This window comes from Balaenoptera acutorostrata, chromosome 7 (assembly GCF_949987535.1).
Source record: "Balaenoptera acutorostrata chromosome 7, mBalAcu1.1, whole genome shotgun sequence".
NCBI classification, from domain to species: Eukaryota; Metazoa; Chordata; class Mammalia; order Artiodactyla; family Balaenopteridae; genus Balaenoptera; species Balaenoptera acutorostrata.
Genome location: NC_080070.1, coordinates 75,062,213 through 75,089,054, shown reverse-complemented (window position 1 = coordinate 75,089,054; position 26,842 = coordinate 75,062,213). Strand labels below are relative to the sequence as shown.

Genomic DNA, 26,842 nt, shown 5'->3' with positions numbered 1-26,842 from the left:
TAGTTTTAATTCTAATGGCAATGCAGATGTAAAGGATAAAAAACAAAATGCAATCACATTCACCATGTACTAAATTTGTATATAATTTTATAAAAGTCTTAAAAAGGAAATGCAAAGTATTAAAAGTTAGAAAAAAATATTTTTATTATTTTTTTCTTCAATGAACTGTGAAGAGTTTCTGTTGAACTGTGAAGACAAAATGAAATTTCAGAAGAATTTTGAAAGTATAGACATATATAAAATAATAACAGAATCCCAACTTAAGGAGATTGTTTAGCCAGAGTTTTTGTTGGTTTTGTTAGTATTTTCGAATTGTTTAAGGTTAATCAGAACTGCAATTAGATAATGCATCACACACCTATCCTAGCAAATAAAGAACATGAAAAAAACCCTGCTGTTTCCCTTTCCATGGGTGCAGTTTGAGATACAGGAAAGTTTGTCAACTTACATTTTTTCTTTGGGGTAATAAATGGGTTCATACTATGAAAACTAGGGTGACTTCTAACACTGTAAGCTCCTTTCTTATTTTGGTTATACTTGGGAACAAACTTCGGATGGGAATGAATTGTACACAGGTTTGGTTTTCCTTGATAAGAAGCTCCACCAGTCCTAATGTTTTTTGTTTTTGTTTTTGTTTTTGTTTCGTAACAGTGAAGAAGAAATATAATTAAAGATGCTTTTCTTATTTCATCCAACCTAGTCTTCAGACATAGAAAAATTCCTTGGCAAAAAACACAAAAACAAAAAAATGTCACAAGGTTTATTTTCCTTTTAAAAAAGGAAAGTTTAAACAAGTCCTTCATTTTCTATCCCGTGTCTACTTCCTGCCTTTCTCTTTTGTACCTGAGTTGAAGGCAGATGTTCCATGAAGAAAATGAGTAGAGAAGCCTGAGATTTCTCACAATGCTTGGGCTACTGTTAACACTGTTCAACTCTACTGTGTCAGGAAGGGAAAAAGAGAATTTTGGGAAGTGAGAGTTTATCAATGGTACATAAATTCAAGGTAGAATAAAGCATATCTGTAGACACTATGTAAAAAAGAAAAAACAACAACAGAAAAACAGATTGTGTAACACAGGAGGAAGCACCTGGAAGCTAGAATTAAGGAAGACCTAGGTTCTGGTGCTGCTGCTTCTGCTTGTTAGCTGTTTGGCCTTTGATTGATTTGCTTAGCTTCTTTGAAGTTCTACAAATACACAGTGGGAGTACTAATACCTGCCTTATAGGTCGGTTGTGTGGATTAAATGAGGTCATGTATGGAAAATAACTGGTTCTTAGTGGTATTAAAATGACAGCTACTATTATTACAACTTCTTAAAAGAGATTATTCTATCCAGAAATGACCTAGATTGAGAGAGCAGATGTTTCTTAAATCTTTGCATTTGGTACCCACTCTACACAAACTGGGGACAGCATACAACTGTCATCTCAATAAAGTAGTGTATCTCTTAGGGTGATTCTTTTAATCAAACTAGTTTGGTAAAACTGCTAAAGTAAATGATCGAACAACCAAGTGATTGATCTAGGAGACCCCAACAAAGTTCTCTTAGTAATCTCTATATCTCATATAGTTCATTTTCCCTGGAAAGTTGCTGTTTAAATAACACTGTGGATTGATTACTTATCTTTATGGCACTGGAAATTGTGAAATTTCTTGGTAATAAAGTATATTCTATAGCTGTGATTTGGTGACTCACTGAACATTTGATGAGGAAGGAAATTTAGATAGTCTCTAGCTCAACCTGAGTTTAGTAAACTGTGTCAATGAGACATAGTGAAGCACAGAAAGCTGAAATGACTTTCCCAAAGTTCTATAACTAGTTAGTGGTAGAGCCAGGGCTAACCTCAGTTTCCTAATTCCTAATCTGTTTTCTCCACCACTCCTCTCAAGATGATAGGGCATTAGTTTGTACCTTGCCATGGAAATTGGGGTTAAAAGTTTATTTGAAAAAATGTGTACAGTATATACATACCTGATAGGCTTCTACAACCAGATTATTGAGGTTTGCAGCCTTTGATTCTATTTCACCAGCAATGGTGCCAGGCAAGAGGGGTAGAAGATCCTAGAAAACATACCAATAACGTGCACTTAATGACAATAGTATACAATGGTTTAGCAATCAACAAATATTAAAATATCTTGTAGTTATCAGTGGAAGGTGAGTCATTACATGAATCAAAAAATATGAGACACAAAAAAATATAAGCAACTAAGCAGAGCAGCCAAAACATATGTACCTGAAATAGTATGTATTTGTATGTGCATGAGTGTGTGTGCATGCACAAGTTACATGCTGACCTAAAACTCAAAGCACAGACAGGCATTTCCCAAACTATCTCCCATAGAACATGGTCCCAAGAGATTTTAAAATGAAAAGGGTTCTGAGGGCAAATAAGTTTGATAAGTTCTGCATATGGTTTATTCCACATAGAGACTCAAAATGTACACCACTGCAATCCAGAAATAATTTAGCATTATTAAATGCAGCATTCCCTAACATTTCCTTAATTACAAAACTCTTTTCTCACGTAACATATACAAATATTTTGCAGAACTACTTTTCCATGGAATGGTCTTTAGGACATATTTGCCCAGACAGGAGAAAAAAATCAAAGTCACAAATGGAAGCTTCATGGAGCAGGTGTTCTTGATGGATGGTACATAATAATTATGGAATCGACTCTAGTATTCCTAGTGAGAAATGAGAATTAGCAAAGGCTTAAAGGTTTACCCAAGTTGTAGATGAAGTAAGAATAGAGAAGAAACTAGTCTGACTAGAGTGAATGGTGCATATTTATATGGAATCAGATTATGAAAAGTCTTGAAATACATTTATACACTCATTTTACCATTCACAAATATCATTAAGTTTCTGCTGTATGCCAGCTACTACTTGGTTACTAACAATTTTGTATCTCAGGTAATAGGGAAAATGTATCAGTTAAATATTTTTAAAATTCATTTATACAACCTTTATTAACTAACCACCATATACCACTTTGGAAATGCTAAATTGCTAGGCCACATAGTTTCCATCCTTAAGGATCTCACAGGAATATAAATGACAGTTTCAAAAAACAACATACACCTGAAGCAATAGACATATGTACAGACCCTAATGAGAGGGATACTGAGCAAGCATTTGAGAGCTGGGGAAAGTTGTCAGGGACTGTTTCCTGGAGGAGGTGATTCATGAGCTGTGTCTTAAAGGATGAGTAAGTCAAGTAATGATGGAGAAGGGCTTCCAGGCATGGGAGATAGGTAGCAAGAACAAAGTCACAAAGGAAAGAAAGAGCCTGGTGAATGTGTGTACACAGGAGGATTAGAAGCACGACTGGAGGGACAAGTTTAACGCAGACAGTATTAAAGACTTGATCCTCTAGATCCGAGGGAACCGCTGGAACATTTTACTCTAGGGAGTACTGTGGTCACACTTGTGATTCAAATAGCTCATCCCGCAGCCGGGTGGAAGGTGGATTTGGGAGATGGGTTAGGAGGCTGTTACAATCCAGACAAAGATGATTAATAAAAATACCTCTGAGCAGCCAGATTAGGTGACTGCAACGGCATACACAGGACTCTTAGCAGAGCTGACTCTTAGAACCTGCTGACTCTTACTTTGCACACAATTCAATTAATAATAAACCTGGTTTTATGGTTTAACAGTCAGTGGAAATTTTCTTAAAGGAGTAGGGAGAAACTACTAGAGCTAATATCACCATCAAGAAGTAATAAATAGCAGAGAAAAAAGAGGTAAAAGCAATAAAGAGCTGCACAGTAAGTTGAAATTCAATTTGAAATTTAAGCTTAGAGGTTAAGAACACAGGATTTAGGCTGTTAGGAAAGTTTGGGTAAGTATATAACCTCCCTAAATGCATTTCCTTCATCTTTAAAATGGGCATACTAGTAATATTGCCCTCATTGTTATGAGTTTTAAGAGTATTAAATGAGTTAATGTTAATAAACTCAGTGCCTGACAATAGTAAGTGCTCAATAAGTGGAAGCAGTTACTACTGTTAATAAAGTGATTCGGGCATTTAATTTGGGTCAGAGCCCTATTTCTGTGGATATTAATGGTTGTTTGTTTAAAAAGGGGGTTCCATGTTATATAAGTTTGGGAAAACAGGGATTTATATTTTCACTATAGATTTCTAAGAGAAGAAATAGTATAATTTAAGTAGCACTTTCAGATGATAAACGTGGTAGTCAGGTATTAGGGAAATTGTTGAAGGGAACACCAGCTTTGTGGCAAATGAAAACGGGTTCAAGTATTTGTTGAAGCCAAAAGAAAATGTAGTTTCTCTGAAGTATTAAAAAGTAAGTAAAGGACATTGGGAGTAGAAGGAAGAAGCAAAGACAACAAAGGAGATGAAGGAGACCCAGTGAACAGATAGGTGTAATGACAATTAGGGTATCACAATATTGTAGAAATGAAAAAAAGAGTTTTCTGGAAAAAGACTGTGAAAAGAAAGCTATAGCAGGATCACAGAAGTTATAGGTTTGGGGGTGACAGGGGGAATCCCATGGGGTGCTGCCAGAGTGACATTGGTGCCACATGTCTTTTGGGCTTGTAGGACTTAAGTGGCCCAAAAGATTCTGGACAAAATCAACATTATTCTTATGTAGGAAGGCTTTGACTGGGTCAGCCACTTCCATGGCTCCTCTTGTTCCTTTACTAGATGACCTAGACCAAATCTAGGTACGTTGGTGCTATTGTAAAATATGCTGATATTCCCCAACCTAATCTATTATAAAGGTATGCCCATGGGCTAGAAAACGCAGAACTCTGGACCTGAGTGGTATACTTGGAGTGTGAACTACTTTTCACCTGATAAAAGTCTCCTCCATTATTGTCACAGTCAGTACAACACCAAGTATCAGTGCCCACACTTGGTTCTAGGTGTTACAAACATAGAATTTATACTTATTTATACTTAAATGATAACTTAAGACCCTGTGTAGTATACATTACTTTTTTTTTTTTATTTCAACATCTTTATTGGAGTATAATTGCTCTACAATGGTGTGTTACCTTCTGCTGTATAACAAAGTGAACCAGCCGTATGTATACATATATCACCATATCCTCTCCCTCTTGCGTCCCCTTCCCAGCCTCCATATCCCACCCCTCTAGGTGGTCACAAAGCACCGAGCTGATCTCCCTGTGCTATACAGCTGCTTCCCACCAGCCATCCATTCTACATTTGGTAGTGTATATATGTCCATGCCACTCTCTCACCTCATCCCAGCCCACCCCTCCCTCTCCCTGTGTCCTCAAGTCCACTTTCCACGTCTGTGTCTTTATTCCTGTCCTGCCCCTAGGTTCTTCAGAACCATTTTTTTTTCTTTAGATTCCATACATATGTGTTAGCATACGGTATTTGTTTTTCTCTTTCTGACTTACTTCACTTTGTATGAAAGACTCTAGGTCCATCCACCTCACTACAAGTAACTAAATTTCATTTCTTTTTATGGCAGAGTAATATTTCATTGAATATATGTGCCACATCTTCTTTATCCATTCAACTGTCAATGGTCATTTAGGTTGCTTCCATGTCCTGGCTACTGTAAATAGAGCTGCAATGAATATTGTGTTACATGACTCTTTTTGAAATATGGTTTTCTCAGGGTATATGCCCAGTAGTGGGATTGCTGGGTCGTATGGTAGTTCTATTTTTAGCTTTTTAAGGAACCTCCATACTGTTCTCCATAGTAACTGTATCAATTTACATTCCCACCAACAGTGCAAGAGGGTTCCCTTTTCTCCAAACCCTCTCCAGCATTTATTGTTTGTAGACTTTTTGATAATGGCCATTCGGACCAGTATGAGGTGATACCTCATTGTAGTTTTGACTTGCATTTCTCTAATGATTAGTAATGTTGAGCATCCTTTCATGTGTTTGTTGGCAATCTGTATATCTTCTTTGTAGAAACGTCTATTTAGGCTTTCGGCCCATTTTTGGATTGGCTTGTTTTGTTCTTTTGATATTGAGCTGCATGAGCTGCTTGTATATTTTGGAGATTAATCCTTTGTCAGTTGCTTCATTTGCAAATATTTTTGCCCATTCTGAGGGTTGTCTTTTCCTCTTCTTTCTGGTTTCCTTTGCTATGCAAAAGCTTTTAAGTTTCATTAGGTCCCATTTGTTTATTTTTGTTTTTATTTCCCTATATCTAGGAGGTGGGTCAAAAAGGATCTTGCTGTGATTTATGTGACAGAGTGCTCTGCCTATGTTTTCCTCTAAGAGTTTGATAGTGTCTGGCCTTACATTTAGGTCTTTAATCCACTTTGAGTTTATTTTTGTGTATGGTGTTAGGCAGTGTTCTAATTTCATTCTTTTACATGTAGCTGTCCAGTTTTCCCAGCACCACTTATTGAAGAGGCTGTCTTTTCTCCATTGTATATCCTTGCCTCCTTTATCAAAGATAAGATGACCATATGTGCGTGGGTTTATCTCTGGGCTTTCTATCCTGTTCCATTGATCTATATTTCTGTTTTTGTGCCAGTACCATACTGTCCTGATTACTGTAGCTTTGTAGTATAGTCTGAAGTCAGGGAGCCTGATTCCTCGAGCTCCGTTTTTCTTTCTCAAGATTGCTTTGGCTATTCGTCTATTCGGGGTCTTTTGTGTTTCCATACAAATTGTGAAATTTTTTGTTCTAGTTCTGTGAAGAATGCCATTGGTACTTTGATAGGGATTGCGTTGAATCTGTAGATTGTTTTGGGTAGATAGTTGTTTTCACAATGTTGATTCTTCGAATCCAAGAACATGGTATATCTCTCCATCTGTTTGTATCATCTTTAATTTCTTTCATCAGTGTCTTATAGTTTTCTGCATACAGGTCTTTTGTCTCCTTAGGTTGGTTTAATCCTAAATATCTTATTTTTTTTGTTGCAACGGTAAATGGGAGTATTTCCTTAAATTCTCTTTCAGATTTTCCATCATTAGTGTATAAGAATGCAAGAGATTTCTGTGCATTAATTTTGTATCCTGCTACTTTACCAAATTCATTGTTTAACTCTAGTGGTTTTCTGGTAGCATCTTTAGGATTCTCTATGTATAGTATCATGTCATCTGCAAACAGTGACAGCTTTACTTCTTCTTTTCCGATTTGGATTCCTTTTATTTCTTTTTCTTCTCTGATTGCTGTGGCTAAAACTTCCAAAACTATGTTGAATAATAGTGATGAGAGTGGACAACCTTGTCTTGTTCCTGATCTTAGAGGAAATAGTTTCAGTTTTTCACCATTGAGAACGATGTTGGCTGCAGGTTTGTCATACATGCCCTTTATTATGATGAGGTAAGTTCCCTCTATGCCTACTATCTGGAGGGTTTTTATCATAAATCAGGGTTGAATTTTGTCAAAAGATTTTTCTGCATCTATTGAGATGATCATATGGTTTTTCTCCTTCAATTTCTTAATATGGTTTATCACAGTGATTGATTAGCATATATTGAAGAATCCTTGCATTCCTGGGATAAACCTTACTTGATCAGGGTGTATGATCCTTTCAAAGTGCTGTTGGCTTCTGTTTGCTAATATTTTGTTGAGGATTTTTGCATCTATGTTCATCAGTGATATTCACCTGTACTTTTCTTTTTTTTGTGACATCTTTGTGTGGTTTTGGTATCAGGGTGATGGTGACCTTGTAGAATGAGTTTGGGAGTGTTCCTCCCTCTGCTATGTTTTGGAAGAGTTTGAGAAGGATAGCTGTTAGCTCTTCTCTAAATGTTTGATGGAATTCGCCTGTGAAGCCATCTGGTCCTGGGCTTTTGTTTGTTGGAAGATTTTTAATCACAGTTTCAATTTCAGTGCTTGTGATTGGTCTGTTCATATTTTCTATTTCTTCCTGGTTCAGTCTTGGAAGGTTGTGCATTTCTAAGAATTTGTCCATTTCTTCCAGGTTGTCCATTTTATTGGCATAGAGTTGCTTGTAGTAATCTCTCATGATCCTTTGTATTTCTGCATTGTCAGTTGTTACTTCTCCTTTTTCACTTCTAATTCTATTGATTTGAGTCTTCTCCCTTTTTTTCTTGATGAGTCTGGCTAATGGTTTGTCAATTTTGTTTATCTTCTCAAAGAACCAGCTTTTATTTTTATTGATCTTTGCTATCATTTTCTTCATATCTTTTTCATTTATTTCTGATCTGATCTTTATGATTTCTTTCCTTCTGCTTACTTTGGGTTTTTTGTTGTTGTTGTTCTTCTCCTTCTTTCTCTTTTTGCTTTAGGTGTAAGGTTAGGTTGTTTATTTGAAATGTTTCTTGTTTCTTGAGGTAGGATTGTATTGCTATAAACTTCCCTCTTAGAACTGCTTTTGCTGCATCCCAAAGGTTTTGGGTCGTCATGTTTTCATTGTCATTTGTTTCTAGGTATTTTTTGATTTCCTCTTTGATTCCTTCAGTGATCTCTTGGTTATTTAGTAGTGTATTGTTTAGCCTCCATGTGTTTGTATTTTTTACAGATTTTTTCCTGTAATTTATATCTAGTCTCATAGCATTGTGGTTTCAAAAGATACTTGATAGAATTTCAATTTTCTTAAATTTGCCAAGGCTTGATTTGTGACCCAAGTATGATCTATCCTGGAGAATGTTCCATGAGCACTTGAGAAGAAAGTGCATCCTGTTGTTTTTGGATGGAATGTCCTATAAATATCAATTAAGTCCATCTTGTTTAATGTATCATTTAAAGCTTGTGTTTCCTTATTTATTTTCATTTTGGATGATCTGTCCATTGGTGAAACTGGGGTGTTAAAGTCCCCTACTATGATTGTGTTACTGTCGATTTCCCCTTTTATGGCTGTTAGCATTTGCCTTATGTTTTGAGGTGCTCCTTTGTTGGGTGCATAAATATTTTCAATTGTTATATCTTCTTCTTGGATTGATCTCTTGGTCATTATGTACAGTCCTTCTTTGTCTCTTGTAGTAGTCTTTATTTTCAAGTCTATTTTGTCTGATATGAGAATTGCTACTGCATCTTTCTTTTGATTTCCATTTGCGTGGAATATCTTTTTCTATCCCCTCACTTTCAGTCTGTGTGTGTCCCTAGGTCTGAAGTGGGTCTCTTGTAGACAGTATATATACGAGTCTTGTTTTTGTATCCATTCAACCAGTCCGTGTCTTTTGGTTGGAGCATTTAACCCATTTACATTTAAGGTAATTATCGATATGTATGTTCCTATCACTATTTTCTTAATTGTTTTGGGTTTGTTACTGTAGGTCTTTTCCTTCTCTAGTGTTTCCTGCCTAGAGAAGTTCCTTTAGCATTTGTTGTAAAGCTGGTTTGGTGGTTTCTCTTAGCTTTTGCTTGTCTGTAAAGGTTTTAATTTCTCTGTCGAATCTGAATGAGATCCTTGGTGGTTAGAGTAATCTTAGTTGTAGGTTTTTCCCTTTCATCACTTTAAATTTGTCCTGCCACTTCCTTTTGGCTTGCAGAGTTTCTGCTGAAAGATCAGCTGTTAACCTTATGGGGATTCCCTTGTATGTTATTTGTTGTTTTTCCCTTGCTGCTCTTAATAATTTTTCCTTGTATTTAGTTTTTGATAGTTTGATTAATATGTGTCTTGGCATGTTTTTCCTTGGATTTATCCTGTTTGGGGCTCTCTGTGCTTCCTGGACTTGATTGGCTATTTCCTTTCCCATTTTAGAGAAGTTTTCAACTATAATCTCTTCAAATATTTTCTCAGTCCCTTTCTTTTTCTCTTCTTCTTCTGGGGCCCCTATAATTTGAATGTTGGTGCATTTAATGTTGTCCCAGAGGTCTCTGAGACTGTACTGAATTGTTTTCATTCTTTTTTCTTTATTCTGCTCTGTGGTAGTTATTTCCACTATTTTATCTTCCAGGTCAGTTATCTGTTCTTCTGCCTCAGTTTTTCTGCTATTGTTTCCTTCTGGAGAATTTTTAATTTCATTTATTGTGTTGTTCATCCTTGTTTGTTTGCTCTTTAGTTCTTCTAGGTCCTTGCTAAACGTTTCTTGTATTTTCTCCATTATATTTCCAAGATCTTGGATCATCTTTACTATCATTACTCTGAATACTCTGAATTGTTTTTCAGGTAGACTGCCTATTTCCTCTCCATTTGTTTGGTCTGGTGGGTTTTTACCTTGCTCCTTCATATGCTGTGTATTTCTCTGTCTTATTTTGCTTAACTTACTGTGTTTTGGGTCTCCTTTTCGCAGGCTGCAGGTTCGTAGTTCCTGTTGTTTTTGGCGTCTGCCCACAGTGGGTAAGGTTGGTTCAGTGGGTTGTGTAGGCTTCCTGTTGGAGGGGACTAGCGCCTGTGTTCTGGTGGATGAGGCTGGATCTTGTCTTTCTGGCAGGACCGCGTCTGGTGGTGTGTTTTGGGGTGTTTGTGAACTTATTATGATTTTAGGCAGCCTCTCTGCTGATGGCTAGGTTTGTGTTCCTGCCTTGCTAGTTGTTTGGCATGGGGTGTCCAGCACTGGAGCTTGCAGGTCATTGAGTGGAGCTGGGTCTTAGCTTTGAGATGGAGATCTCTTGGAGAGCTCTCACTGATTGATATTACGTGGGGCAGGGAGGTCTCTGGTAGACCAATGTCCTAAATTTAGTGCTCCCACCTCAGAGGCTCAGGCCTTACAGCTGGCCGGAGCCCCAAGACCCTGGCAGCCACACGGCTGGAGAAGATGGGGTATGAGTTGGGTGTCAGCCACTGCCCTGTTTTAGCTCTGTCTCAGCTGTCTCCAAAGGTCACCCAGGTACATTGGGTTATTCCACCATTACTCAGAACTTGCACATGCCAGTCTGGGATTTATAGATGTCCTCCTGATACTCTTAATTGAAATACCTTGCATTCATGGTGGTGAGAGATACGCTAATAGTGTTGGTTCTCTTCAGTTCAGAGACTGGGACAGTCTGAGCCTTCACATGACCAAGTCAGGAGCAGCTGGCCAATGGTCCCAGAGTGATAACATGTCAGATTCCAAGAAGGCTTTCTGCAGCACCTGAGCAGTAGTCCCAAGCAGCCGCTCAGCTCAGCTGCAGTACTCTGACCAGCGAACTCAGTGGGACCCTCACACGAGGATTTCTGCCAGCCCTGGAGCCTGACTTGCCCACCCAGGCAAGGAGCTGAGGAGAGCATCTCCTGCCCCATCTCACCAGAGGAACGGACACCTAAGCTATGTTAGTTAATACAGTATTAAATTTAGATTGTACAAAGTATAATAACTCCAGAATCCTTACCTGGGGTTCTAAGAAGTATTCTAATTTTAACTATAGATGCAAACATTTTAATTTTTATATTTTGGGAGTTAACATACCTTATACCAGTGAAACTGTTTTCCTTGAACTGCAAATATGACATTAATGTTGTTGTCTATTAACTTTTCTGAAAGTTGGCCTAGTGAGGGATGTTCCTGTAACAGAAAATGAAATAAAGAAGGGAGTGAAATTTAGTAGTTCAATTCCACACACTTCCAAACATCTGTTATGAGGAAAACTGTATGATTAACATAAAAATGTATTGTGTTGGGAAGGATTATCATTTTACCAGAGGCATTTAAATTCTTTTAAAAAATAAGGTCAACGTCAACATTATTAAGGATAGTTTAAAGACAAAGGCTCCATAAAAACCTCAGAAACGCAGAAAAATGAAGAGGGTTGCATTCAATGTACAAAGAGTGTTTAGCACTTCTTTAGGTTAACATTGGACTCCAAGTAATATAATTGAAAGATTATTTAATATTCAGAAACAGAGACATATTAGTGACAATCACATTCTGGGGTGAAATTCAGTAACAAGTGTTAAAATGCAAATATATGCATGTATATATATATATATATATATATACATATTTACATACATATAAAAATTTGATATATAACATGGTGTAGAACAAAGTTTGTTTAAAAGAAGAAAACCCTGTATTCAAATCCCGGATTGTCAATTTATGATAAAAATTGTATTTCAGGTCTATCCTCTACAACATGTGAATGGTATCTGCCTTCCATGATTGCTGGCAAAAGTAGAAAGATAACAATAGTATGTGAATTATTTAGAGCAGTTTCTTGCATATACTCAAAACTAATAGCAATTATTATAATTTTTTTTCCAACAGCTTATACAAGGTGTAGGTTACAGATCTTTCAACTTATTATCATTATACTTAACTTTTTTGTCATTTATGTATACATATATTTATATTACAAATCTGTCTTACATTGATATATAAAACTTATGTAGCTCTAACTGTGACATTCTTTGCAGTAGTGAGAAAGAAAGCAGGGAATGAGTAGAAAGGGAATAAAATTTAGTAAATATGAGAAATCTGACAACTATGGAATTTGCTATATAAAGTTATGTAGTAAGACATAGTACTTGATATTTTTCTTTCTATAAATGCTCTTTTAGATGTTAAAGCAATCTCAAATAACAACTCTAGATACCTTTAGAGAAATGATGTCAAACTTCACCTGCAGTGGTGCCCACCTGTTGTTGGTGCCTAGTAGTGTAAGCCAAGGATCATGTGACTGAGCCTAATTAGTATCATCTGATTCAAGTTCAAATTACTCTGTAGTTTTTGTTTCCCCTTTCACCCTCCAATGCTAACTGTGCTTTTGTTAAGGGAAAATTTTGTTTAAACCATCTTGGTTAATATTTCTGGATTTTGGCAACTATATGAACTTAGTGAAAGAGCTAATTTTACTAGTTTCACTTATAGCCTAAGTTCTTTGACCCGCTTATTAAACTTATATATATAAGTTTGATAAGATATAAGACACAGCCTTGTGCTTAAAACTATCATCACTAACATGAGTAACTGGTGTGATTTGAATATCTATGTCCCGCTTTCCAGATTCATACATTGAAATCCTAATCTCCAAGGTGATGTAATATTAGGAGGTGGGCCTTTGGGATGTGATTAGGTCTTGAAGGTAGAGCCCTCTTGAATGGGATTAGTGCCCTTATAAAAGAGAGCCAGTGGAGAAAGTTTCCTTGTGCCTTCTGCCATGTGAGGTTATAACTAGGAGGTGTTGCCTTTGAACCAAAAAGTAGGCTCTCACCAGACCCCGAATCCTCTAGTGCCTTGATCTTGGACTTACCAACCTCAAAAACTGTGAGGAATAAATTTCTGTTGTTTATAAGCCACCTAATTTATGATGTTTTGGTATAGGAGCCCGAATGGACTAAGATAATAATCATAACAAATATCCTTTTATTTCTATATAATCTATAATTGCTGTGTAGAAACAAAATTTTCTTGAATTACAGTTAAATGTGATATGACTCCAATTTACGAAGGGGTATAAAAAGTATTACCACCTGGATTTGCATAAGAAAAATTCTACCCACAGCAATTCTTAAGAATATAATTTTAAAGTAATAGAAGAACAATCCCCAAAATATAAGTTCTATCAGATAAATTTTTATTCCTTGTTCCTAATAATATGCATACTCTTAAAACAGACTTATGACAGTTTGCATAATGCTAGTAAATTAAAGAGAACAACAACAAAAAAGAGAACAAGTAAAAGAAGGTAAGTCTAACTATTGGGAATATTTTTTTAATGGCAACAACTACTTTTCAAATATTTTTGCTTTGACAAAAAATAATCACAGTTTGCCAAGCATTCCCCCTTCTTAATTTTTAAAACCATTCATATTTTCAGGAAAATTTAATCCATATGTTTTTAACCAGCTTACACTTAACTCACATAAAATCAATATTAAAGAACAGTCCAAAATGTAAGCAGCTTTTGGAGGCTTCTTAATCTCTTTCCCCTTTTCAAAAACAGGAAGTCACATTGACCAAAAGTACACAAAATTTAAATCTAGAAGGTTCTCGTTTGCTCCGAAGACCATTAAGAAGTTCAGTTGGATTTTTAAGCTTAAAAGAACACATTTTTTAACCCTAGAAAGAAATGTTTTAAAAGAAAATTCCAAGTACCTCGAGGCAGATTGTTAAAACTACAGATGTTTAATAGATGTTTAAACAAACCATTGTTGATGGGAGAATTGTGGATTAATGGCCATTGTTGAAGCCCCTTCCCCTTTCCTTCATGAAGCATAGTATCTTTTAAGTATTTTATCTTTTATGTCTTGTATTTCACTAGCAGGAACACTCCCTCTCGGCCAGCTGTCCTGTGCTGGTGACGTCACTGCTCCTCAGCTTTAACTCCCCCTCTGTCTAACCCATTACATATTGTTTCTCTGAACTATGAAAATAATTAATGGAGATAACAAGCATTTCTGGGGCAGAAGGGAGAAGGGAAAGCAATGTGCCAAGGCAGCTGCTAAGTAATTAAGGGCAAAAGGATTCCATTCACATTTTTCTTCTTCACCAACATCTTCACTGTGATTTGTGGGAAATAACTTATAAATGTCAGAAGGGAAGAGGAGGTAAGAAAGATTCAATGGAGACAGTTTCGGTTAAAGAGATAATAACTATGTAGAGATGTATGAATTTTAATAATGTGCCTGTGTAGTGACAAGAAAATAAGTGTTTAAGATTCTCCATAAAAGTGAGTTTCATTATAAAAAGTTCTTATAAGATAATATAGAATTTGAAGCATTGAATATCATAATAAGATACAAAAAAAGAAAAAAACAATGTCTTGGTTAAATAAAAGTACTCAGTTATCTGGATGACTTTTTATAGTTCACTTTTTAGAGGACAGAGACAGCATGAAAACAATGTGATAGCACAGATTTATTTAGAGATGAAGACTTTAAATTATGTGTTGTCAGTCCCCATCTCTCCCAATGGCCTATTTTTCTATCTATATGGCTGCATAGTCATAATCGCATAGACCCATGTTTCCCATTAGTGGCACTATGGACAGTTTGTGTTGTGGGTGTGAGGCTGTCCTGTGCATTGTAGGGTACTTGGCTACATCCCTGGCCTCTACCTATTAGAGGCCAGTATCTCCCTCCTCCCCCAGTTGTAACAACCAAAATGTCTCTGGACCTTGAAATGTTCTCTGGAGGGCAAAATCGTTCTGGTTGAGAGCCACACCAAGAGCAGGGGCTTGGAAGCAGACCACCTGGGGCTTCAACTCTTGGCTCTGCAGTTACTAGCCATGTAACAGTGGCATCTGTCTTAACCTTCTGTGATACAGTTTCTATATATGTAAAACGTATAAATACTAGTATCTACCTCTCAGGGTTATGGTGGGAGTTAAATGGGTTAACATGTGTAAAGACTTTCATTTACCATTTTCTAATTATTAAGCCCATATTAATGGTAAGTAGAGGCTCATGTCCTGATGTCACACTGCTTGTCATTTACCTAGGCACTACTATGCAGGGCACAGAACTTGACCACAGACAAGTTCCTGATCCTTTTAGTGCTTCCATTTTCTCATTTATAAAATGGAGGTAATAGCAATATCTACACTTCACTGGGAGGCTGGGTGGTGCTCCCTAAGTGTAAAGGGACAAATACCACAGGGCTGCTTAATAAAAGACAGCTTTCAATAAAAGACATTTGGAGGCCATTACTAAAGGCTAAATGCTGGGCACTTGGATATGCTTTAACTTGCTTCATTTATTTACCTTTTGCACCTGGCTCCTGAAGTGTTTGAATTTGTGGCTCTTGCCAAACATGGTATCAGTTGCATTCTTGATATCCTTGTTACTGAATGAGGGGCATGGAATAACCATTTCTGTAAGCTTTTCAATGAGAATGGTAGTAAGTTTTCTGCTTATATATGACTTAACCAAACATATAATTTATTTGGAACATTCTATTTCATAAGTAATTTCATCAATTTTTGTTTTTATTGAGTCACTTTAGAAAATCAATATTTTTTCTCATTTTCAGGGGCACTATAAAAGCAACATGAGACTACTCAGAGCCTAGCTCAAGTGATTCTGTGTGCAACTTTTGCTTTCAATTTTAAAGAAGAAAAAATAAATATTGTTTGCAGAAATAATTTCCTGGGTAATTTTCTCCAAGCATGAGAAACATTAAAATTAGGTCTATTCTAAAGTTATTATTAAAGTCATTATTGTTCACATGCCCCTCCCCCATCCCTCTCCCCACTGGTAACCACTAGCTTGTTCTCTGTATCTGTGAGTCTGTTTCTGTTTTGTTATATCCATTCATTTCATTTATTTTTTAGATTCCACATATAAGTGAAAATATGCAGTATTTGTATTTCTCTGTCTGAGTCATTTTACTAAGCATAATACCCTCTATATCCATCCATGTTGTTGCATATGGCAAAATTTCATTCTTTATTATGGCTGAGTAATATTCCATTGTGTATATATACCACAAACTTCTTTATCTATTCAGTTGTTGATGGACACTTACGTTGCTTCCATATCTTGGCTATTGTACATATTGCTCCTGTGAACATTGGTGTACATAGATCTTTTTGAATTAATGTTTTCATTTTCTTCAGATATATATATATACCCAGGAGTGGAATTGCTGGATCGTATGTTAGTTCTATTTTTAATTTTTTGAGTAGCCTCCATACTGTTTTCCAAGTTGGAAGGTTCCCTTTTCTTTACATTCCTCACTGACATTTATCGTTTGTGGTCTTTTTGATGGTCATTCTGACCGGTGTGAGGTGATATCTCATTGTGGTTTTGATTTGCATTTCCCTGATGATTAGTGATGTTGAACATCTTTTCACATGCCTGTTGGCCATCTGTATGTCTTCTTTGGAAGAATGCCTATTCAGGTCTTCTGCCCATTTTTTTAATCAGGGTGTTTGTTTTTTGATATTGAGTTGTATTAGCTGTTGATATATTTTGGATATTGCCTCCTTATTGGACATATCATTTGCAAATATCTTCTCATGTTCAGTAGGTTGCATTTTCATTTTGTTGATGGTTTCCTTTGCTGTGTAAAAACTTTTAAGTTTGATTAGGCCCCATTTGTTTATTTTTGCTTTTGTTTCCCTTGCCTGAAGAGACAGGTCCAAAAACATAGTGCTAAGATCTTTGTCAAAGACCATACTCCCTATGTTTTCTTCTAGGATTTTTGTGGTTTCTGGTGGTCTTACATTTAGGTCTTTAATCCATTTTGAGTTTATTTTTGTATATGGTGTGGAAAAAAATGTTCTAATTTTATTCCTTTGGATGTAGCTGTCCAGTTTTCCCAGCACCACTTGTTGAAGAGACTGTCTTTTCCCCACTGTATATTCTTGCCTCCTTTGTCATAGATTAATTGACCATATGTGCATGGGCTTATTTCTGGGCTCTCTATTCTGTTCAGCTGATCTGTATGTCTCTTATTGCGCCAATACCATACTGTTTTGATTATTGTAGCTTTGTAGTATAGTCTGAAGTCAGGAAGCATGATACCTCCAGCTTTCTTCTTTTTTCTCAAGATTTCTTTGGCAATTTGGGGTCTCCCATGATTACATATAAATTTTAGGATAATTTGTTCTACTTCTGTGAAAAATGTTATTGGTAATTTGATAGGGATTGCATTAAATCTATAGATTGCTTTGGGTAGAATGGCCATTTAAACAATATTAATTCTTCCAATCCAAGAGCATGGGATATCTTTCCATTTCTTTTTATCATTTTCAGTTTCCTTCATCAGTGCTTTATAGTTTTCGGAGTATAGGTCTTTCACCTCCTTGGTTAAGTTTATTCCTAGGTATTTTATTCTTTTTTATGTGATTTTAAATGGAATTGTTTTCTTACCTTCTCTTCCTGAGAAAATATATAATACTAATACATTATTAGTGTATAGAAAAGCAATAGATTTTTGTATATTAATCTTCTATCCTGCAACTTTACTGAATTAATTTATTAGTGCTAATAGCTTTTTGATGAAGACTTTAGGGTTTTCTATATACAGTATCATGTCATCTCCATATAGTGATAGAATCATCTATATTCATCAGAGATATTGGCCTGTAATTTTCTTTTTTTTGTACTGTCTTTCTCTGGTTTTGGTGTCAGGGTAATGGTGGCTTCATAGAATGAGTTTGAAAGTGTTTCCTCCTCTTCAATTTCTTGAAATAGTTTAAGAAAGATAGATATTAACTCTTCTTTATATGTTTGGTAGCATTCCCCTGTGAAGCCCTTTGGTCCTGGACTTTTGTTTGGGAGGTTTTGATTACTGATTCAATTTCAACACTAGTTATAAGTCTATTCAAATTATCTATTTCTTCCTGATTCACTCTTGGAATATTGTATGTTTCTAGGAATTTATCCATTTCTTCTAGGTTGTCCAATTTGTTGGCATTAACTGTTCATAGTATTCTATTATGATTGTATTTCTGTGATAACAGCAGTAGGTTCTCCTCTTTTATTTCTTATCTTGTGTATTTGGGTACTCTCTCTTTTTTTTTCTGAATGAACCTGGTTAAAGACTTATCAATTTTGTTTATCTTTTCAAAAAATAAGTTCTTGGTTTCATTGATCTTTTCTATTGTTTTTTTTGGGGGGGTGTCTTTAATTTATTTATTTCTGCTTTGATCTTTATTATATCCTTCTTTCTGCTGACTTTGGACTTTGCTCTTCTTTTTATAATTCCTTTAGTTGGTAAGTTAGGCTGTTTATTTGAGATTTTTCTTATTTCTTGATTTAGGCCTGTATCACTATTAACTTCCCTCTCAGAACTGCTTTTGGTGCACCCCGTATATTTTTGAGTGTTGTGTTCCCATTTTCATTTGCCTTGTCTCAAGATATTTTCTGATTTCCTCATTGGTTTCTTCATTGACCACTGTTTTTTTAGTAGCATGTTGTTTAGTCTCCATGTGTTTGTTCTTTTCCCATTTTTCTTTCTGTAAATTATCTATAGTTTCATGCCATTGTGGTCAGAAAAGATGCTTGATATAATGTCTTTTTTCTTAAATTTGTTGAGACTTGTATTGACAAGCATGTGATCTATCCTGGAGAATGCTCCATGTACACTTGAAAAGAATGTGCATTCTGCTGTTCTGGATGGAATGTCCTGTAGATATCAAGTCCAACTGGCCTAATGATTCATTTAAGGCCACTGTTCCCTTATTGATTTTCTGTCTGGATGATCTCCCCATTGATGTCATTGGGATGTTAAAGTGCCCTACTATTATTGTATTACTGTCCATTTCTCCCTTTATTTTTGTTAATATTTTATATATGTATTCCTGTTTTGGACACATATATGTTAATGAGTGTAATCTCTTCTTGTATTGGTCCCTTTATCATTATATAATATATAATTCCCTCTTTGTCTTTTGTTATAGACTTGTTTTAAAGTCTATTTTGTCTGATAAGGGTCTGCTGCTTCAGCTTTCTTTTGTTTCCATTTGCATAGAATATCATTTTTCAACCCCTTACTTTCAGTCCGTGTATCTTTAGCTCTCAAGTGAGTGTCTTATAAACAGCATATAGATGGGTTATTTTTTATCCAATCAGCCACTCTGTGTCCTTTGATTGGAGCATTTAGTCCATTGACATTTAAAGTGATTATTGGTAGGTATGTGCTTATTGCCATTTTGTTACTTTTTTCTGGTTGTTTCTCTGTTTTGTCTTCTTGTTTTAGTGTATCCCCTTGTGCTTTGATGATTTTCTTTAGTTGTATGCTTGTGTTCATGTCTTTTTAGTTTTAGTCTCTTTTTAGTTTAGTGGTATGCTTTAGCTCATCTCTTTTCTTTTTAGTTTTTGTATGCCTATTGAGGGTTTTTGATTTTTGGTTATCATGAAGTTCATATATGTTGACCTTTAACTATATCTACTTGTTTTAAACTGATAGTCATTTAAGTTCAAGAACATTCTAAAAGAGCTACATTTTTTACTACCCCCTCCACCTTTTGTGTTTTTGATATCATATTTTATATCTTCATATCAATCCCTTAACTATTTATCGTAGTTTTAGTTGATTCTACAATTTTTGTCTTTTAACCTTTGTAGTAGCTTATTTAGGTAGTTGAACCCCTGTCTTTACTATATATCTGCCTTTACCAGTGGCATTTTCCCCTTCCTATAATTTATTTCTTTGTTATAGCCTTTTCTTTTTCACTTAAAGAACGCCCTTTAATGTTTCTTTGAAGTTTGGTTTAGTGTTGATTAACGCTGTTAGTTTTTGCTTGTCTGAGACGCTCTTTATCTCTCCTTCAATTCTGAATGATGACTTGCTGTACAGAGTATCCTAGGTTGTAGGGTTTTTTTTCCTTTCAACACTTTAAGTATATCCTGTCACTCCCTTCTGGCCTGCAAAGTTTGCTGTAAAACCAGCTGATAGCCTTATGGGTGTTCCCTTGTATGTGACTCTTTATTTTTCTCTTGCTGAAGTTCTCTCTCTACCTTTGACTAAAAGTTGTAACAATATTTTTTTAAAAAACAGCTGCATATGGACTTAAAACTTTCTGGGTGCATTTAGCCTGAGTGATATTCCCTTTACTTTCCTGATGGTGCATGTTCATAAAACCCAAAGGTGCTAACACTCTAAACTGATCTCATCTCTTTAATTAATTTAAAAAGTTTTTTTATGCAGTGTTAAGCAGAGAAAAACAAAGTAAGAATCAGGAAATAAGGTGAAAATTTTTATTATATGCTTTAGTTTTGACATATTAGAATTTTAATGTTATTATTCTTATAATTATATATCAGTAATTTCCATGAGACTAAATAAGTAAAGGAATTCTGAGGAGTTAAATGACAGGAGGGGTGAAGAATCACTGACCATAATATGATGGGGCACAAAAAAAATGCTCAGAGAGAGAAACACCATACCTGAGCTACTAAATATAATTAGAAGTGTGGTAGGATCTTGCCTATTTGCATCTCTCCATCAGGACTGAGAGTCACAGCAATATTTGAAAGTCCCATTAATAATGGTTCATTGCATGACCTGTGTGCCTCTTCCAAATATTTGCTCTTTGGGCCCCTTTCATTGTTACTGGAGACTCTGGTGTTATTCTTGGCCAAGGGTGGGGTGAATGGTTGTGAGGAGGGCTTTGAATGAAGTTGGGAATCACCCTGGAGGAGCTGGGTAGGGAGACAGGGTGAAATTCTAGGACCTCAGTATTAACCTGTCTTCTACACCATTAACAATTTTTATAGTAATCTCTACCATTTTAGAAACAATTCCTTATTTTAAGCTGGCGTTATTACTGGTAAATTATAAAACTACATTACTAAACTACAGGCCAATATCACTGATGAACATAGATGCAAAAATCCTCAACAAAATACTAGCAAACAGAATCCAACAGCACATTAAAAAGATCATACACCATGATCAAGTGGGGTTTATTCCAGGAATGCAAGGATTCTTCAATATACGCAAATCAATCAATGTGATACACCATATTAACAAATTGTAGGAGAAAAACCATATGATCATCTCAATAGATGCAGAGAAAGCTTTCGACAAAATTCAACACCCATTTATGATAAAAGCCCTGCAGAAAGTAGGCATAGAGGGAACTTTCCTCAACATAATAAAGGCCATATATGACAAACCCACAGCCAACATTGTCCTCAATGGTGAAAAACTGAAACCATTTCCACTAAGATCAGGAACAAGACAAGGTTGCCCACTCTCACCACTATTATTCAACATAGTTCTGGAAGTCCTAGCCACAGCAATCAGAGAAGACAAAGAAATAAAAGGAATACAAATCGGAAAAGAAGAAGTAAAGCTGTCACTATTTGCAGATGACATGATACTATACATAGAGAATCCTAAAGATGCTACCAGAAAACTCCTAGAGCTAATCAATGAATTTGGTAAAGTAGCAGGATACAAAATTAATGCACAGAAATCTCTTGCATTTCTATACACTAATGACGAAAAATCTGAAAGTGAAATTAAGAAAACACTCCCATTTACCATTGCAACAAAAAGAATAAAATATCTAGGAATAAACCTACCTAAGGAGACAAAAGACCTGTATGCAGAAAATTATAAGACACTGATGAAAGAAATTAAAGATGATACAAATAGATGGAGAGATATACCATGTTCCTGGATTGGAAGAATCAACATTGTGAAAATGACTCTACTACCCAAAGCAATCTACAGATTCAATGCAATCCCTATCAAACTACCACTGGCATTTTTCACAGAACTAGAACAAAAAATTTCACAATTTGTATGGAAACACAAAAGACCCCGAATAGCCAAAGCCATCTTGAGAACGAAAAATGGAGCTGGGGGAATCAGGCTCCCTGACTTCAGACTATATTACAAAGCTTCAGTAATCAAGACAGTTTGGTACTGGCACAAAAACAGAAATATAGATCAATGGAACAGGATAGAAAGCCCAGAGATAAACCCACACACATATGGTCAACTTATCTTTGATAAAGGAGGCAAGCATCTACAGTGGAGAAAAGACAGCCTCTTCAATAAGTGGTGCTGGGAAAATTGGACAGGAACATGTAAAAGTATGAAATTAGAACACTCCCTGACACCATGCACAAAAATAAACTCAAAATGGATTAAAGACCTAAGTGTAAGGGCAGACACTATCAAACTCTTAGAGGAAAACATAGGCAGAACACTCTATGACATACATCACAGCAAGATTCTTTTTGACCCAGCTCCCAGAGAAATGGAAATAAGAACACAAACAAATGGGACCTAATGAAACTGAAAAGCTTTTGCACAGCAAAGGAAACCATAAACAAGACCAAAAGACAACCCTCAGAATGGGAGAAAATATTTGCAAATGAAGCAACTGACAAAGGATTAATCTCCAAGATTTACAAGCAGCTCATGCAGCTCAATAACAAAAAAACGAACAACCCAATCCAAAAATGGGCAGAAGATCTAAATAGACATTTCTCCAAAGAAGATATACAGATGGCCTACAGACACATGAAAGAATGCTCAACATCATTAATCATTAGAGAAATGCAAATCAAAACTACAATGAGATATCATCTCACACCGGTCAGAATGGCCATCATCAAAAAATCTAGAAACAATAAATGCTGGAGAGGGTGTGGAGGAAAGGGAACACTCTTGCACTGTTGGTGGGAATGTAAATTGATACAGCCACTATGGAGAACAGTATGGAGGTTCCTTAAAAAACTACAAATAGAACTACCATATGACCCAGCAATCCCACTACTGGGCATATACCCTGAGAAAACCATAGGTCAAAAAGAGTCATGTACCAAAATGTTCATTGCAGCTCTATTTACAATAGCCAGGACATGGAAGCAACCTAAATGTCCATCGACAGATGAATGGATGAAGAAGATGTGGCACATATATACAATGGAATATTACTCAGCCATAAAAAGAAATGAAATGGAGGTATTTGTAATGAGGTGGATGGAGTTAGAGTCTGTCATACAGAGTGAAGTAAGTCAGAAAGAGAAAAACAAATACAGTATGCTAACACATATATACGGAATCTAAGGGAAAAAAAAAAAAGGCCATGAAGAACCTAGTGGCAAGACGGGAATAAAGACACAGACCTACTAGAGAATGGACTTGAGGATATGGGGAGGGGGTGGGGTGAGATGTGACAGGGTAAGAGAGTGTCATGGACATATATACACTACCAAATGTAAAATAGATAACTAATGGGAAGCAGCCGCATAGCACAGGGAGATCAGCTCGGTGCTTTGTGACCACCTAGAGGGGTGGGATGGGGAGGGTGGGAGGGAGGGAGATGCAAGAGGGAAGAGAAATGGGAACATATTGTATATGTATAACTGATTCACTTTGTTATAAAGCAGAAGCTAACACACTATTGTAAGGCAATTATACTTCAATAAAGATGTTTAAAAAATAAAATAAAATAAAATAAAACTACATTACTACTCAAGCTTTTCATATTGGCAATTGGAGAAAAAGCAGTGGAAATGGTAATTTATTTAATACTATAATATTATTTGCCAATGGCCATATATAAAATGTAACAATGCTTAAATTGTTTAAAATTTTATCATGTTATGTAATCTAAGTAAGCCAAATTATCTGCTTTATTTCTTCTATAAGTAAGACTGTAACTAGAAAGTTAGAGCAGAAACTACAGCAAGCACTTCACTGCTCTATTTATTCTAGTTTTCCCTTGAGACACTGTGGCAAAGTGGTTAAGAATATAGATTTTAATAAAAGATTGAACTGGATTGAGCCCTAGCTCTGCCACTTATTAACTTCTTAGCTGTCTGTCCTCAGTCAACATTCTTAATTTCTTCTCCCCTCAGTTTTTCTGTTTATAAAAGAAAGATAATTATGACTACCTTACCAAGTTGTTGTAAAGATAAATTTCATACTGTATACACTGTACTGTATGCAGTATACTGATACTGTATGTACATATGTGGTTTCAGTTAATAAAAACTGAAAACAGGGTAGATGTTATTATTCTGGAATTCACATTGACCCTCATGAAATAACTAGGTGAATAAGCAGTAGAACTCTGGACCATGTAATTTAGACATGTAAAAGGTCTTTTATCATTTCCTTTTAAAAATGAAAGAACCAGAGTCTTGGCCCAAGAAGCTCTGGTACTATTCAGCATTACTGGTATTGGCTGCTAGAGATAAAGCCAAGAAGCAAAGTGTTTGATTGCTTGTCTAAATTATACCTTTTTAAAATTCCTCTATAATGGCTGAATAGGAGAGAATGGAGGTCATTTTAAAATAAGCAGGTACATATGCTTATTAGGCTCAGGGTAGCTTTGGATGTAGGAGGTTTCAGAGTAGTAGTACACCTTGTGTATATAAACACATAGTCAAGGGATCAATCAAAATGCTTCAACTTCTTTTGTTTTAGGGCAGTGTCCCTGGAAATGAAGGGAATGAACTTCTTAGGAAGAGGATCCCTTAAAACACAGACCTGGGATAAATGAGATAAAAATATTCTTCTAAGGTATTAATAAACACACTACTCCTTGGTTTATTCAATACATATCAGTGACATGTGGAAGGTTCATTGTTTTAAGTAGGTAAAACAATTTTCAAGAAAGCAAATAAAGTTCATGATAGTTTGTCCAAATTCCTGATATCATAAGAGCCCAAACACTGTGTAAAATTCCATCAGAATTATAATTTGTGTCCATAAAGTTATATGGCATGGCATATGTCTAAAAGTATGAGAACATTTCTTTGCCTTAAGGAATCCTTCCTATATGAGCAACAGCACCCTCTAAAATACAGTTATGGAGCGATGACTTCAGTGACTTGGCAAAACTTCAAAACGATAATGCAATGCAATTTGAGAATAATGTGATTATTATTTTCCCTTTAAAAAAAAAAAAGCTTCTACTTGTCTTACAATAGAATAGTTCCTCTTGTCTTCTCCTCCACTCCCAGTAAATGAATTAGAACTCTATCTCAGATTAAAAGAGGTTGAATGGAAGAAAAGATAATAAATGACTGAATTAAAGTGGATGGGTCTACCAAAGTGAAATGTGGCTGAGTAGAAGAGAATTAGCAAAGAGAAAGACACTAAGGGAATAACTCCAAATCCTAAAATTTAAAATTCAAATTCTAGTTATTTTTTAAAATCTTTAAATATTGAGGCTGCTTTCAAGAATCTAAACCAACCAAGGGTTGAACTTGTTTTATGCGGTAATAACAGTTGCTGCTCTAGACTTTCAAAAAGTCTGGTAGAATGTTTCAGATTAACAAAATTTAAACTATTTAAATTTCACTCATGGGAACCACACACATTTCAGCATAATTTATATGCTTCTAATATTGCATTTCCCAAACTGTGCATGAGGTGCCTTAGAGTACTGCAGTACACTCACCAGGGTACCTCAAAATATCTTGCATTTTTAAGGGAAGCACAGTAATACGTGGCATCTGTCAGGTACCCATGAACTACTAGCTGGAGGTGGTTCACAGCTTTACCATTACATTTGGCTCTGTTCTTTTAGATGATGGCATATCTTTGCAAAACTGGGCAACGTGAAAATCAGTGCAGAACAGGAAGTGAGGATGGTTATATCTAGTCCGATTCCAAGGCTTGGGAAGTTCCCATTGTAACTTATTTACTAAGAATGACAAACTATACATATATATATATACACACATATATATTTTTTGATGTTCATGTGTATTATTTTTTTAACTGGCTACTAAGTTTTTAGGACTAAATAGTTATGTTATTTGGACCTAACTACTTAATAAACAGAACTGTCAGGCTGTTTGTTTGCTTGTTTTGCCTACGTGTACAAGGGAAAAGATTACTAAGACACTAGGTACCGCAGTATAAGAAAGTTTGGAAGCTTTTGTTCTAATATTTGCATGCCTGTATAAGTAGGTGTCACGTCACAAGTAAATGATGCTTTATGCAGTTATTTTGTACATGCAGAATAGCTAATGCTGGGAAAGATGTTGTTCTAAGAGATTGTATTTAAATATATGATTCAGAGCCGAAACTAACCCTCAGGAAGCAATCCAGATATGCACTGTTTAAACAAAAGAGCCCTTAAATATAGATAAACTTCAGAAGGAAGGAGTGAGGTATAAAATTGAAAGCCGGTTTTGTTTTAGTCCTTTTTTCCCCTAGTCTCTACTTTGATTCTGTCTATTTTACTGCAAGGATTCCTCAAGCCAAATACATTCTTCTTAATCTCTAATATGTTTTTCGATACTAACCCTGTAGAAGTAGTTATAAGTAAACTAGTAAGGCAAACGTATATGTATATGCTCTTTTCCTTTTAAGGTCCTTCAGTTGAGTAAAAAGTAAGCTCTTCTATCACTCTTATTTTCATAAATTATACAGCTACAATTATACAGCTACAATGTCTTTGTAGGACATTAGAGAGTCAGCTACTAGATATGATCAAAGTATTTCAGCCTTATATTTTATTGAGCAGAATTTATAGACTGCATTGTTCTGTAACTTGTCTTTCATGACTTATCCTGACTCTGCATCATGATCCTTTAGGTAATTTCTTGGTACAAGGACAGCTGAATTGCCAATTTAAACTTATACTGTAACCAGAAGAGTCATA

General features: G+C 35.7%; 1 protein-coding gene across 3 annotated transcripts in view; it reads right to left on the bottom strand.

The window, feature by feature from the left end:
* Positions 1–26,842, bottom strand: part of ITGB8 (integrin subunit beta 8) — a 96,441-nt gene that overhangs the window by 16,790 nt on the left and 52,809 nt on the right. For all 3 annotated transcript variants that reach the window (XM_007183918.3, XM_057549856.1, XM_007183921.2), the window contains 2 exons: positions 11,278–11,373; positions 1,974–2,063 (listed from right to left, as the gene is read on the bottom strand). In XM_007183918.3, coding sequence (XP_007183980.1) covers positions 1,974–2,063; positions 11,278–11,373 — 186 coding nt within the window. The remainder of the gene's footprint in view (positions 1–1,973; positions 2,064–11,277; positions 11,374–26,842) is intronic.